We start from the raw sequence: 13,647 nt of genomic DNA, 5'->3' as shown, positions 1-13,647 counted from the left end.
AAGGCTTGTTTAGATATTGGTGTAAATGGGATGAGGAATATCTAACTCTGAAGATGTGAGCTGAGCTCTTCTTCCTTTACATCCTTCTCAAAAGTCATGTGCTGTACAGTCAGAGCAGTTCTTTGAAGCTAAATAGACGATCCAGGCAAATAAGCATGCATGAGTCAACAAGCAAAATATTATCCTCCAAAGCTGCGTGATTGTGTTAACTTTGTGTTAATAGGCATCACAGTACAATTACTTGACCTGCACATAATGGAAGTCTCATCAATGTATGGATCCTGCCCCCTACTGTCAATGATGAAAATGACATCAATAATCAATTAGTGGATGTTCTGTTTTGAAGGGCTGCAGGCTGACAACAATCAACAGAAATATTTCTCTCATTTGGAAGAAAACTCTGCTGTCCAGGCACCAAACTGCAAACAAATAGGGTACATATAGAGAGTACATTACAGAAAGAAACTGTGGATAGAAACTTCATTGATCCCGAGGGAAATCTAGACATTCAGCAGCTCATACAACGCTCACAAAACAACAACACACATGAGAATATAAGAATAAAAACTAGTATATAAGAAGAAGAAAACAGTGAAGTGATAGTCAGGCCACCATAACAGAGAGCTGTCAAAATAATAGTGTTAAGTGTAACTTTAAGGTGAATAATAGTGTAGGTAGTGCTAAAGTAAAGTAATTAGAAATAGAGCAGACATTACGGAGTGAGAAATATCGATATTTTGGGCATTATACACACATTTTTATTAATGATCCCTCAAATGTGGTTATCAAAAGCTTGTGACAAAGATATGTAATGGAGGCAGGATATGTTACAGTTTAACTGTAAACTTTATTGTCTAAAATGACATCTGCACGGAAACGGTACACTTCACAGGGAATTTAATAATAATAAATTACTCCAAGGATCTTTTCTAAATTACAATCTTTAAAAATATAAGGTTTCATGTTGGCGCAAATCAGGCAACATAGGCCAATATCGGCTAACCTTTATATCAGCGGCTAACCTATGTATCAAATTGAAAAGTGAGAACATTGCAAGAGTAATGATAACTTTAGATAATACAAATAAAATAATACAGAAGCAGATTGTGCATAAGGCCAACACAGGTTTGGTTTGGAATTGCCTTTGATTGTTGTTTTAATGTTTTATTTAGACAGTTTAAATTTGTGTAAACTGCTCATTCAATGAGTAGAGAAGCTAGTTTCAATGGAGCTTCACCCAGTGATTTCACACCCGGCGTTTCGTTGTCATTCCCTCTCTGTCTCTTAGAAAGAAGTGTTTGGGATCTGTCATGACCGTCCACCTCCTGCTGTAAGCAGGGAACACAGCAACCTCTTCTGGACAAAAGTGAAAGTAGCAGGGAGTGTATTGATGAAGCCAGCATAACAGAAGTGAGTAACACCTATTATCATCACTATGAGTCTGACAAAACTCCGCTTACAGAAATTATGACAACGCTTCAGGAAATTAAATGGCATTTTATTGTCATTACAGAATCGCTGCTCAACAGTTATGGAGTTTGAAATCGAGCCATTGAATCTCACAGGAAATGTTAAAATCCCAAACGTCTGGCGTCACATCTCGACAGATAACTAACGAGTAATTTGACTTGAGAAAAATCCCATTATTGCCTGGGGAAGCGTTAAAAAGTATTCCATGATCAATGTATCTGATTAGTTTGCTTTGACGGTACACTGGTGAGCTAATCAGGCCAAAGGGATCAATGGAGCGGCTGTCACGCTGCCTTGCATTTCCTCCATCTTCGGGTAACTACAATGTAAATGACTGGGTAGTAAAGGAAACCCTACTGGGACGCATACTAAACTCTGCCTGTGCTGCATTGTGCACATGGGAATCTCTACAGACACTTAGCCAGTTCTTAATCAGTAGTGTGCAAAAAATAGGTCCCTATTACACAGCCCTCTCTGAGTCTCTTATCATCATATTTGTCAGAGCTGCTTTATTCATTTCCAGATCAGTTTCCTCAGACTGTAAACTTTACAGCCCTTGTAGCAAATCCTTGCGGTACGATCCTTATTGTTGCTGATAGGCTCTGAACCGCTTTCTTCCCTTTTCTCTGACGCTCCGCTCCTCTTCCTCTCTCTCCCTCTCAGGCAGTAAGAGCTACGAGGCCACCAGATGCTCTCCCAGCCTATTCGTCTTGTCCCTTTCACAGACAAACTAATTGCTAAACAAAAGGTGCTGGCGTGTCCTGTCGAGTACCCTTGTAAATGCTTTACAGCCACAGTTCCATTCTGCCGGATAGTTAAGTGGCTAATTATAAAAGGAGCACAAAAGAGTCTGATTAGGGATAAAGGGGAAGAGGAGGAGGATGTTGTGGTCTTATAGCCTTCTATACAGGGCAGTTCGCTCAACACAAATAAAGCCCCACGGATGAAACTGCCCAAGGACATGTAGAGAGTAGATTAACTCCATAATACTGCCTGTTAAGTGCTTGTATGACTTGTGTTGACACAAGTGGAAACACTTTGACAAAGGAGGGATGGTTAGACCTCAATGTGATCCTTTTCCACCACTGTATTGTACACTAGGGCTTCAGCTAGTGACTGTTTTCATTGTCCATTAATCTCTTGATCATTTTTATTTATTGATTGATCAATGGTTGGAGAATCTCACAAATTTTTTTTTTTTAAATGTCAGAGAGACGTCGTCATGTCTTGTTGTCCTCCTGTACCTGAAATATAAAGTACTCGTAATACAGAAAAACATTATATATTACAGTACATAACTGCATTACTTTATTTTGCTGTTGTAGTGGGACCAAATTGTAACTACTTCAAAAACCAGAGAAAATCCAGGCAAAAAAAAATCAAAAATGAGGAAGGAAATATTTAAAAGCCTTTTAATATAGTGGATAAATTATTAAAAGGCCAGTCATTAAAGAAAGTCAACATGTTTCAACCATTAGGTATTCATAAGGGTCCAGACAATAATAACAAAATAACAAATTGTAACTACTTCTTGTACTGTTTTGTAATTTAATCTATTAAAAAAACGTCATATTTTATAAGGCGATTATAGTTATTAAATAGTTAGTAATTATAGTCTGAAACGTAATTAGCCACTACAGCTGTCACATGAATATAGTACAAACCTCAATTTTATACTCAAGGAGGGGTGTCGCAGTATTACGATATTCACAATAACCACAATATTAAAAAAAATTATATTGATAATGTGTTATGAATACATATATGGTAATATCGTGTGAATAATCCAGCAAAGATGTTCGGCTTTGTGGATTGAATAATTGAATGTAATTTATTTTTTTACAGTAATGGTTACAAACTCCCTACACTTTGTATTTTGGGCGAAAGTTGTTTTTTATGAAGTTCAGTACTTCAACAACTGTTGAAGGCTAACAAAACAGATTACTCACATTTGAGACACTAAAAAACAATTAATTTGGGGTTTTTTTGCGTAAAGGATAAAATTCATCATGATCTAATTGTAGTTGTTTAATTTCCTGTCCGCTAATTTAAAATTAATGAACTAACAGTTTCAACCCCACTGCACAAAAGGAGTAGCAGGGATGGTTGAATCAACACATCGGTCTTTGCAAAAAGCTGAATTTCGTAAGTTTCATAAAGGAAGTATTTCTTACAGTGCTGTTGTATTTGTTTACATTTTATTGTACAGGTGCAGCTGTTGTTGCATGTGAACTGGTAGAAAATGCTTCTTCTGATGTGTGTTTGTGAGTGTGCAGACCTTCTTCTTCTGCATCTGTGATGTGTCCCATCATCTCATGATGTGTTCAAGTTTGTGCGTAAGAGTGTGTCTGTGTGTACTCGTGAGCCTGTCTGTATACTGGCCGCGAAAACAGAGAGCCCCTGACTCCTTATCTTGACAAAGTTGGGTAATTAACGACAGAGCCTATTAAAGGGAGAATATTCAGCCAGTGATGAATGGCTTTAATAACAGGGCCGTGTTCTCTCTAACAGAGACAGATCCTCCCGCCACCGTCTCCCTGCCCACCAGATAAAACTACCCAGAGTCCCAGCTTACCACCCTCTTCATCTTGCCTTTTCCCATCGGCAGTCTTTCTCTCTTTCCTGTCTTTTGTCTTTTCCAGTCCCTTCAAAAAAAATAATTTCTTTCAAAGACTTCATCTTTTGTATCTGATAAGTTGTTTTTTCCCACCATAATTTGACTTTGTAGTTTCAAGGTTTAGTCACATCAGACAAACTTAAATTTTATTTGTGTAGTCACAAAAGAAGACGGTGTACTTCCCACAGAAACACAAACATGTATAACCTTTCTTCTACCTGCACTGATGTTTCTGTGGACGTGTTCGTGCATGTTTGTCTTGTAAAACATCGTTAGCCTCTTTGTGTAGGGGCCATGCAAATTGGACAGTTAAGAAGCGCCCGGACCAATTTATGTTCCTGTGCAGCCTTTTAACAGGGGCTGTGCTACTGCTTTATGTGTCCTGGTGGGGTTGGGGGCAAGGGCTTACCACAGGGGTCACATTCATCACAGCCCTGTATTGTGAGATCAGTCCAGATGTCTGTCCTCATTAAAAGCGGCCGCGTCTAAAAGTGAAAACCTTCAAATGGGTGAGAGTTAAGCAGCCACTCGGCCACGTGCACAATCCAAACTGTGGCAGTGTTGCACGGTGTTTCTGTGTGAGGTGTGTGCAAGATTCATGAGCAGATTTATCAGTGCATTTTGTTTTAAGAGTCACTTCACACATAATTTCTCTCTGGCAATATTTTGTCAGTTTGGTTGTGTTTGTCCATATTTTGAGATGTGCTTTGTGTGTCTTTTAGATTTCTGCCTTTCCACAACACATGGACGTGAATTGTGTGTAACTTGTAAGTAAGTAAAACTTGATTCATACAGCACATTTCAGAACCAGACTAACAAGTTGTTGTACAATGCAAGCAATGAGGGAAAAATGCAGGACATAACAAACAAACAGTAAAAACTACATATTAAGGCAGCACAGAAATGTAATACACAAACAGCGAAACCAATAAAAATTACACACAAAGATGGTTTGCGATGTTAAAAGCATTAAAGAAGTATATGAAAAGGTGTCCTGGTGGCACAGAGTGTTTAAATGTATACCATATAACTGCAACATCCCCAGTTCAATTATAGTCCTGCACATTTGTTGTGTACCCGTCTCTTTCTCCCCTGGTTTCTTGTCTGTCTCTACTGACAGATGTCCTATAAAGGCCAATAAAACGCCAAAATAGGAAATTTAAAAATCATTGCAAATATTCAGCAACAACACCTTCCTCACTGTGAGCAGTTTTTTTTTATTTTCACTCTGCTGAAGAAATAGACTCTATTAAAATTTGTTGACAGCATGTTTTGTAAATTATAAAGAGGACACACATTCTTTAAAGGCATGTTGCTGTTTAATTCAGATATAACTTCTCAATGCTATATAAGCAGCACAATGAAACTCTATTCACCCAGTTTTATCAGGCAAAGACAGAAAATATGTTGTTTTCATAATTTGGGGTGAACTGACCCTTTAACCTGTAACCCAATATTTTGTTTGTTTGTTTTGACCCTGGCCCCTCTTTAAACACGCAAAGAAAAGAAAAAAACATGATTATGAAGGAATTTCTGTGTTTTAAAACGTGTGTTCATAACAGGTCTAAAGGGTGTTTGGACTCTCTTGGTCTAACTGACCCTAGACACGAGTTACATCACAGTTTAGAGTGGCGTACAGTACGTTTCTGTCTTTCCAACAAAACAAAAAGAGAGAAGAATGAGTGAAAGATGTGTTTTTATTTGTTTCTGTGTGTGTGTGTACTTTACAGACCACCTGGACCCCAAAGAATGGACAAAGCCAGAAAAATGACACGAAACACTGGACTGCTGCAGGTTGGTTTCAGGTTTGGGCCCTGTTGAGCACACACACACACACACACACACACACACACACACACACACACACACATGTTACACACTGAGTTCCTCTCCAAAGTGACTCCCTTGTGTGGAGGGACCTTCGTACAGAGGTTGTAGCATCAGGCGCTTTCTCACAGGACCAAAGGCAGCGAGTCCATTAAATACACATGAGAGTCTAATTAGGGCCCCCCTCGTGCAGCGGGCTAGGAGGTAGGAGTCATTGGGGAACGACACTGCCAAGACCCTGACACTCGGAGAACACACTGTGCAAATTAATAGAGAATGACCAAGAAGTACCTCTGTGACTGACTGGGACCTCTGCTTCCTTGGAGGCAAAAATGTTCAGTGCTGATTGCTCTCATTAAATTTGTTATAGTGATATAATTATGAAAATATGTCTGGAAAATGGGATGACTCTTGGTGTGTGGTTAGTTTGCAGACTATGGTAAATTTGATATGAATGTTTAATATTTATGTGGTTCATGTGACCTTTAAATGAGTCCAGGGAGAAGGAATTGTTGAGTGTGTGTTTTAGTTTGTGGCCTCATTTTACCCAGTTCCTCTGGTGATTCACACCCATTAAACATCTCTGTTGTGGTCTTTACATGAATGATGATCAACCATCCTGAACAAGATTAACATAACTGATCATTTTGCTAATTTGTTCTGAAATCAAGCAGGAAAAGGGACTCAACTATATTTCCCATTATAATTAGGTTGATAATAACGCCGGGTGAATTATTGCATTTTTGTTATTCAGGAGGAAAGTCTTTCCTCTGCTGCCTGTCAGATGAGATATTAGTGCAGACATAATTCTTATTCTGGCAGCAGCACGGTGACTGATATTATTTAAATTACACCTCCTTGGGCAAAGTATTCGGAAATACTTTGCAGATGGGAATTCATCACAAAATGGTGTTGAGAAAATGAGGGACATCAGGGTTTGATTACGCTGACAAAAATGTCTTTTTTCAGACGGAAATGAGTAATGTTAACAACAGACTGAGGTGTACTTGGATGAATTTTACCACATCTAATCACAGATAGATAAAATGTATTTTTACACTGATTTACAACAAATATCTTTTTATGTTCAAGTGGAAACAGATATGAAAAATATGGCAAATATAAAAAATTGTTTGCATAAGTTTCCACCCCTCCAATTAAAGAATTTAGATGCATTTGATTCTGCAGTAGTCACAACCTTGAATCTCTGTTGATAGGTTTCAATCAGCTTTGCACATCATGGAGCATTTAGCGGCTGAAAAGCCAAATATTTCTCTCAGGAGTTTATAAAAAGATCAAAAACAGAGCTAAAACAGAGTAAATACCACCATGCTTCTCGTGTGGATGGGTCAGTATGTCAGTGATCATGTGCAGTGTAACATGGCGTTTAGTCTGATGACCTTAAAGGTGCAATATGTAAGAGTTTTAGTTCAAAACATTCAATAACTACTGAAATGTGAATGTGTGAAACAACAGTGTTGCGTTATGGTAAAAACACTGTAATGTTTTGTAGAAATGTCATCTGAAGTTAGCATGCTAACCCACTAGCCCTGGCACATCCTGTCACCACTTTGTGCACCAAGAGGTGATAGTCCAGTAGTAAAGCTCAGGCAGAGAAAGCTAATAGGACAACTGAGCTAGTTAGCTAACAGCAGCTATCAGCAGTTAGCAGTTATTCTTACTTGCTGCACCTTTAAAGCTTAATTTTGGTCTCATCAAACTCCAACCTGCTGTCATGAATCTGCATAATAATATATAAAATGACTTTAGATTTTCAAATTATGTGCGTGAGCTAAAGACCAGTTTGTGTGCAGGTGATATGCCAATACTTCATATTAACTTCTGTGGGGAGGAGATCCATAGCCAGGTGACCTTTGCCATCACAGTAACAAAAAGACATGTAACAGTCCCAGTTTGGTTAGGTTTATCCAACAGGCTATTTGTTTAGGTTCAGGGAAAGATAACTTTCCATATGTGACGTAAGTTGAAAAGGGTAAATGTTGACTTTTGGGTTCACACAGGACACGTACGCCAGTCTCCTTGGTGAAAGTCTGTATTTGTTTGATCAATCCGCCAACATGAACGTCCACCCTACTTGGATTTCTCGCTGTTATGTCACCTGACATTCGGAGGCCATCTGTTTTCCACAGAACTTCATCGGAAGAATTGTTTTATTACCTGCGCTCGTAATTGGACTTAAGCATATACTGTATATTAAAGAGGTCATATTATGCTAATTTTCAGGTTCATACTTTTATTTGGGGGTATAATTGAATAAGTTTACATACTTTAATTTTAAAAAAAAACACATTATTTCTCTCATATTGTTAATTGCTGCAGTACCCCTTTTCACACTGTATTTTAGCTACGGCGTGAGACATCTCACCTTCGGTTCAATCTTTGATGAGAGTTCCACATGCGCATATCTTAATGGGCAGGATTTAGCCAATCAGAGGCAGAGTAGGGCGGTTCAGGCCGAGCAAGGTAGCGTGATCAAAAATAATGCCAGCTGGTAACCATGATTGTATATATTTTATAATATATATATATATATATATATATATATATATATATATATATATATAATGCCTGTTACGTAGTGATACACATAAGTTACAGAAGTAAAGGCTCGACTCCAAACCAGGCATTTTCAGGCAGTGCAGGAGCAGTGTAGGGAGAGTAACTTCCTTTGGTGTGGATTTTGGCCTTTTTCACTTTGCAGACTTTTTACATGCACAAAAATGCTACATAACACAATAAAGGAAAGGCAAAAACCCCAAAAGCATAATATGACCTCTTTAAATGAAATCTAAAAGCCAGAAGTCTTGTTATTTGTGTGCAGATTAAGGTGACTGGGCTATCGACTCTAAACCTTCTTCCAGCCTACTTCACAGTCTCCCCTGTGCTACTGTTTGTTTACGCTGTCTCTCAAACCTTAAACTCTGAAGCTTGTAACTCCTTTAGAGTTGTCATAGGTATATTGACTTCCCTAAGTGGTCTCCTTCTTGCAGACTCACTCAGTTTTTGAGGACGGCTTGCGCTCAGTAGATTTACAGCTGTGCCACATTGTTTTTGTATTTCTTAATCTTGGATTTAAGGATTGTTCAGCGATGTGGATGGTTCCTTTGCCAAGGTAATCACTTAATCAAGAAATTTAATATTTTGTTGATCAGTGCTGAAAAGCCACATTAAATCCAATCCTCTGATTAGTGTTTAAACAATAAAAGATGAAAACTTTCAGGATGGATGAATACTTTTTATAGATAAATTGATACAACCCTGATTCCAAAAAAGTTATTTGCAAACAAACTGTGTTGATCGACAACAGTTTTACAAATGTTCCTGAGCCCATGTGCAAACATCCTTTGGTGGCGAATCTCAACCTATCCTACTCAACCATGATACTATCACCTGTTCCAGACTGTTTTTAACTGAGTATTTGTCAAAAAACTACATTCTGTTCATGTTTTCCCACCTTTTTAGGAATCAGAGTTGTAGATTCAACATGGCTCACCTGTACAGTCAGTTTGGTGTTCTGAGTCTGTGAACTCCAGCAGCCTCCCTCACTCCTCTCCACCACACTGCTCCGCTCTGCTTCGTGTTCTCCTCTGCTGTGACAGCTTTGGCCTTTAAGCTCAGCACTGTTATCACTCGGGCTTCGCATTTTAACAAGAGCGCCGTTAACGTCATCCCGCCGAGCGCTCTGTCGCAGTGACTGACAGCTGTTTTGACACTCTCTACCTCGTCGGCTGCACGCACACATGCAGTCTGAGGGCTGACTTACAATAACGCAATACTAAAAATGTCAGCGGCTCCATTTAACTTTATTGGTTTTAAAGCCAGTGGCTAAGGGATTTTTTTATGGCCCACTTTCTTAAATATCTTACAGTGAGATAGTGCTGTCTAAATTGTATTATACATTATAAACTTCTACATGGCAGCAGCTACACAGGAAATGTGACTCTTTATGGCACACAATTCAATGTAAATCAGTGTGCAGATAATATACTTATCCTCATTTGTGGACCGCTGTATGCTCACACAGATGGGCAACGACCATGTTGGCCGAATGGCCTTTAAAAAGCCAATATATGTGACACATGCCTGTTCTGAGCGTAGATGTGTACTGAACATTAACTGAACTTTAACCCCACATTTCTGGCCAGCGAACCATAATCCAACGCCATTCTACACCTCTTTGTTTTTGATGCTGTCCTATTACTTTATATTATTATACTATATCAGAAATTACACTGTTATGGGGCGCTGTTAGTTTTTTAACATAAACCTGCCATTCTCAGAAGATAACAGCCACTTATGAAGAAAATGTATGTGTCTAAATAGCTCTGTGTTTTCTGTAATAGCTGTTTTAAATCTTGTCTCTCTGCTCGTTTATGTACTGTATTATTGTCTGTAAGTCTTTCCAGCAGCACCCATTAATGTATCAGCTGTCTGGCTACAGTATTTCATTAGTCCTGACTTTTTGAATGACCCTGAAGATATCAGCCTTGTGAAAAATAATGCTCAAACAAGATTGTAATACATAATCCCCTAAAAACAAACCCCAAATGCCCACAAAGCCGCTTTATCCCATTTCACCAACATATTTAACGTTTCACTGTGAGGAGAATTCAGATTCCCAAAGTACCCGAAATGAATTACATTCTGGATTATCATGTAATTATGGATCTTTCCAAAGTCTGATAGAGCAGGAAAATTGAGTTCTGAATATTTCATAATGTGTAGCACCATCTTTGTTGAGGAAATTATTTAGGGATAGCATGCTCATTTGCAGAATGGATAAAGGTTCATTGCGAGGCACCAGAGTGCAGTAATTGGAAATCTCCTGTGATTCAAAGGAGTCGTTCAAAGATGAGCACGTCGACCCGAGAGCTGTGCATTCAGGACGCCATTAATCCTCCGTCAGACACCCAAAAACCGTCAACTGCCATCCAAACCTATCAAGCTGTTGCCATGTAGGTTATTTGTGCCACTTATAAATCACACTTGTGACAAATGTGCACTTTGTGGGTTTTTTTCTGCAGACCAGCCGTACGCTTTCCAGCCTCAGCCGCCACCAGCACAGCGAGGAAATGGTAACTCATGCACGAACTTACCTGTGATTTCAATAATAAATGCAAAATTGAAGCATACATTAAAAGAAGCATGGATTCTCAAGGCAAGGTGAGTAAAGATGATGCTCAGACAGGTACAGCTACCAGATTTCACAATCAGACAATGATAACACTTTCAGTGCATCATGAAACAACATCAACATAACCAAGGAAAACAAAACAACTTAAGATTGGATGAATCACACACTTATATGAACACTCTGACTGGGATGTAAAAGAATAATTTTGTCGCCTCTAGAAAACATATGAAGAAATGCCAGTTTTGAAAAATGTCATCTTTAAAAGGCAAATCTAAATGTCAGAGAGACAGATACTTTACACATAGAGAGCGCTGCCTTCTGGGCGTAACACAGAAAGGCGTGAGAATAATATTTTTTCCCAGTTGAAATGAACTGCAATTACCCGGCATCAAGCATACAAAGCAGTACACTCACACACTCACATAGCCTGGAGAGGAGCGTGGTCACTGTTTGCAACATTACTCAGGAAATCAGAGAGAGAAGCAGAACGAAAGCGAGAAATGTGTTGTTTTTTATGCCAAAGGGAAAAACAGAGACTTGTTACTATGTTACAGTCTGCAATATGCTACTGAGTTGTATTGAGCTTATTGTATTTTAATTATCTAGCTGATTTTTCAGGCCAGAATACCAAACAAGAGTCCGGCTTTTCAAATGTGAGGGTTTGTTATCTTTTTTTTTTAGCACTACATTATAGTAAAAATCTGTTGGTTTTACTGTAACTTTACTGAAATACATTGAAGGTTCTCAGTCATCCAGGTCATGGTAATACTAAGCGCTATATCGTAGGCAACTGGACTTTTCACCTCTCATCCAAGAGGCTTCTTCAGTTCCAACTAACTGGAGGGAAGTTGCAGTTTCAGAGTTGCAGAATCGACTCTGAAACTCACATGTGACCTTAACAACTCTGTTGGACACACCCACACAGGGTTTAAAGCCTGAAACTCCCCTCCAGTTTGGGAGCCTCTTGATGAGAGGTGAAACGTCTTCAAGAAACTGAAATAAGTCCGCTTGCCTACGACATAGCACTTAGTTACCCTTTTTTTTTGTATCCTCATTACATTATCCTGTGACATGTTTTCCGTTACTCCCCAAGCCTGCGTACACATGCGATTTTTGGCGACATAACATTTAATATTTTCTCAACTTATCTCACTATTGCATGCAAGTGTTTTCAAGTGTTTATTCAAGCATGCGTATGTATGTGTACTCCTCTCTTTGTTTGTGCGTGGGTGAGAGTTTGGCTTAGCTATTGGCATGGGGTCACAACTCCTGCCCAAAAGAGAGCAGAGATAAAGCAAGTGGAGCAGCAAGCCCTGTTTGGGTCTAAATTTTGCATGCTGGTGAATGTCAGTCTCATGAATAAGCAAAGCAGGAATAAAGCCTTCCTTGGTCCTCAGTTTGTTTTGAAGTTTGACCGTCTCAGTGGGGAATACGAGGCCCGAGTGGGCGATTTGACCCCATTTCAATCATCAGTGGGGCTTATGCAGGTAAGTAGCCAAATATAAGTCAAAAGAAGGAAGAGGAGGAAGAAGTGGAGGAAGGAGAAAACTGAGGTGCCAGCCGAGATTAAGACAGAAGAGGAGAAGACGAGACAGCAGAGATGGAGTCAGGGAAAGCGTGTGAAAGAGACAAAGGCTCGGCTGTTTGCTCTCTGTTCCTGCTGTCCCAGGTCATGCGTTTTTATATTAATGGTTTGAGGTCATGTGTCAGGTCAGGGAGAGCTAATCTTAGCTCCGTGGCTGCAGGGCACCTTCAACCCACGGGGCATTTAGGTATCTCTTCAACCCAACAGAGAACCACCAGGCTCTTCTCTTAGCATGCAAATGAGACAGGAACAAATGTCCCGTCACTTCTGGGGCTCCATGTCCCAAAGTGCTTAACACTCTTCCTGTCAACTCCCCCCACTCCAGCTGCTTCAAAAACCCCTCCTGCACCTCGCTCACTCTTTTTTCCTCCCTCTTATGTTCTTTAAATGAGCTTTCCAACTCCACTTCTTTCTCGCAATTCAATTTTACAAGGCCATTATCCCGGGTGTAATGTGGAGGTTAAATATATCGGGGCAGACATTATGTGAAAATAATTAGTGCTAATGAATAATGCACTCATTCAGCTGATGAAGGATGGTTGGCAGGGTAATGGAGTGCAAGGGAGGGGCCCCTCTGACAAATGAAATTAAAATATTTAAACACTGTTTTACGATATTACCGGGCCCTCACACTCACTCCCTGTTACCTACTCGCTACATGGAGCAGGCCGGCCTCCACGTGACATGATAGTTGTGTCATTACTCATGCACAACATCTGTCTCACCAAAGACAGGGCCCGGATACAAAGAGGAAATGTCCCCGCACTACACTTTTACAGTACCTCACCCCACAGCTAATCATCCTAGCCCCGATAATCACTTCGAGGACATCAGAGACGCCAGTCTTATCGACAGCTCCTGTCTGTCTGCCAGATTATATTTCGTTCCTTTTATTTATTGCCACTACACTCATTCGGCCTCTTACGATCTCATTCTGCGCCCATCATGTGACAATGAAGGATGCGGGTTTTAAATCGCCCAGTTTACAGCACC

General features: G+C 39.6%; 1 protein-coding gene across 9 annotated transcripts in view; it reads left to right on the top strand.

The window, feature by feature from the left end:
- Positions 1 to 11,067, top strand: part of LOC311255972 (uncharacterized protein) — a 37,593-nt gene extending 26,526 nt beyond the window's left edge. For 5 of the 9 annotated variants that reach the window (XR_014622421.1, XR_014622422.1, XR_014622423.1 and 2 more), the window contains 4 exons: positions 1,289 to 1,410; positions 4,810 to 4,858; positions 5,818 to 5,881; positions 10,960 to 11,067. Coding sequence is in view for 4 of the 9 variants with exons in the window: in XM_084350681.1 (XP_084206807.1) it covers positions 1,289 to 1,314 (26 nt within the window). In the remaining 5 variants the exon portion in view is untranslated. Of the gene's footprint in view, positions 1 to 1,288; positions 1,411 to 1,513; positions 1,590 to 2,133; positions 2,641 to 4,809; positions 4,859 to 5,817; positions 5,882 to 10,959 lie in introns of those variants that run through there. The other 4 variants (XM_084350682.1, XM_084350686.1, XM_084350683.1 and 1 more) reach the window with 4 other exon arrangements.
- Positions 11,068 to 13,647: the final 2,580 nt, after the last annotated feature.

This window comes from Pagrus pagrus (assembly GCF_965226575.1).
Source record: "Pagrus pagrus genome assembly, chromosome: 1".
In the NCBI taxonomy this organism is placed as follows: domain Eukaryota; kingdom Metazoa; phylum Chordata; class Actinopteri; order Spariformes; family Sparidae; genus Pagrus; species Pagrus pagrus.
Note: the sequence above shows the minus strand (reverse complement) of the source record. Positions and strands in the feature narration are given on the sequence as shown.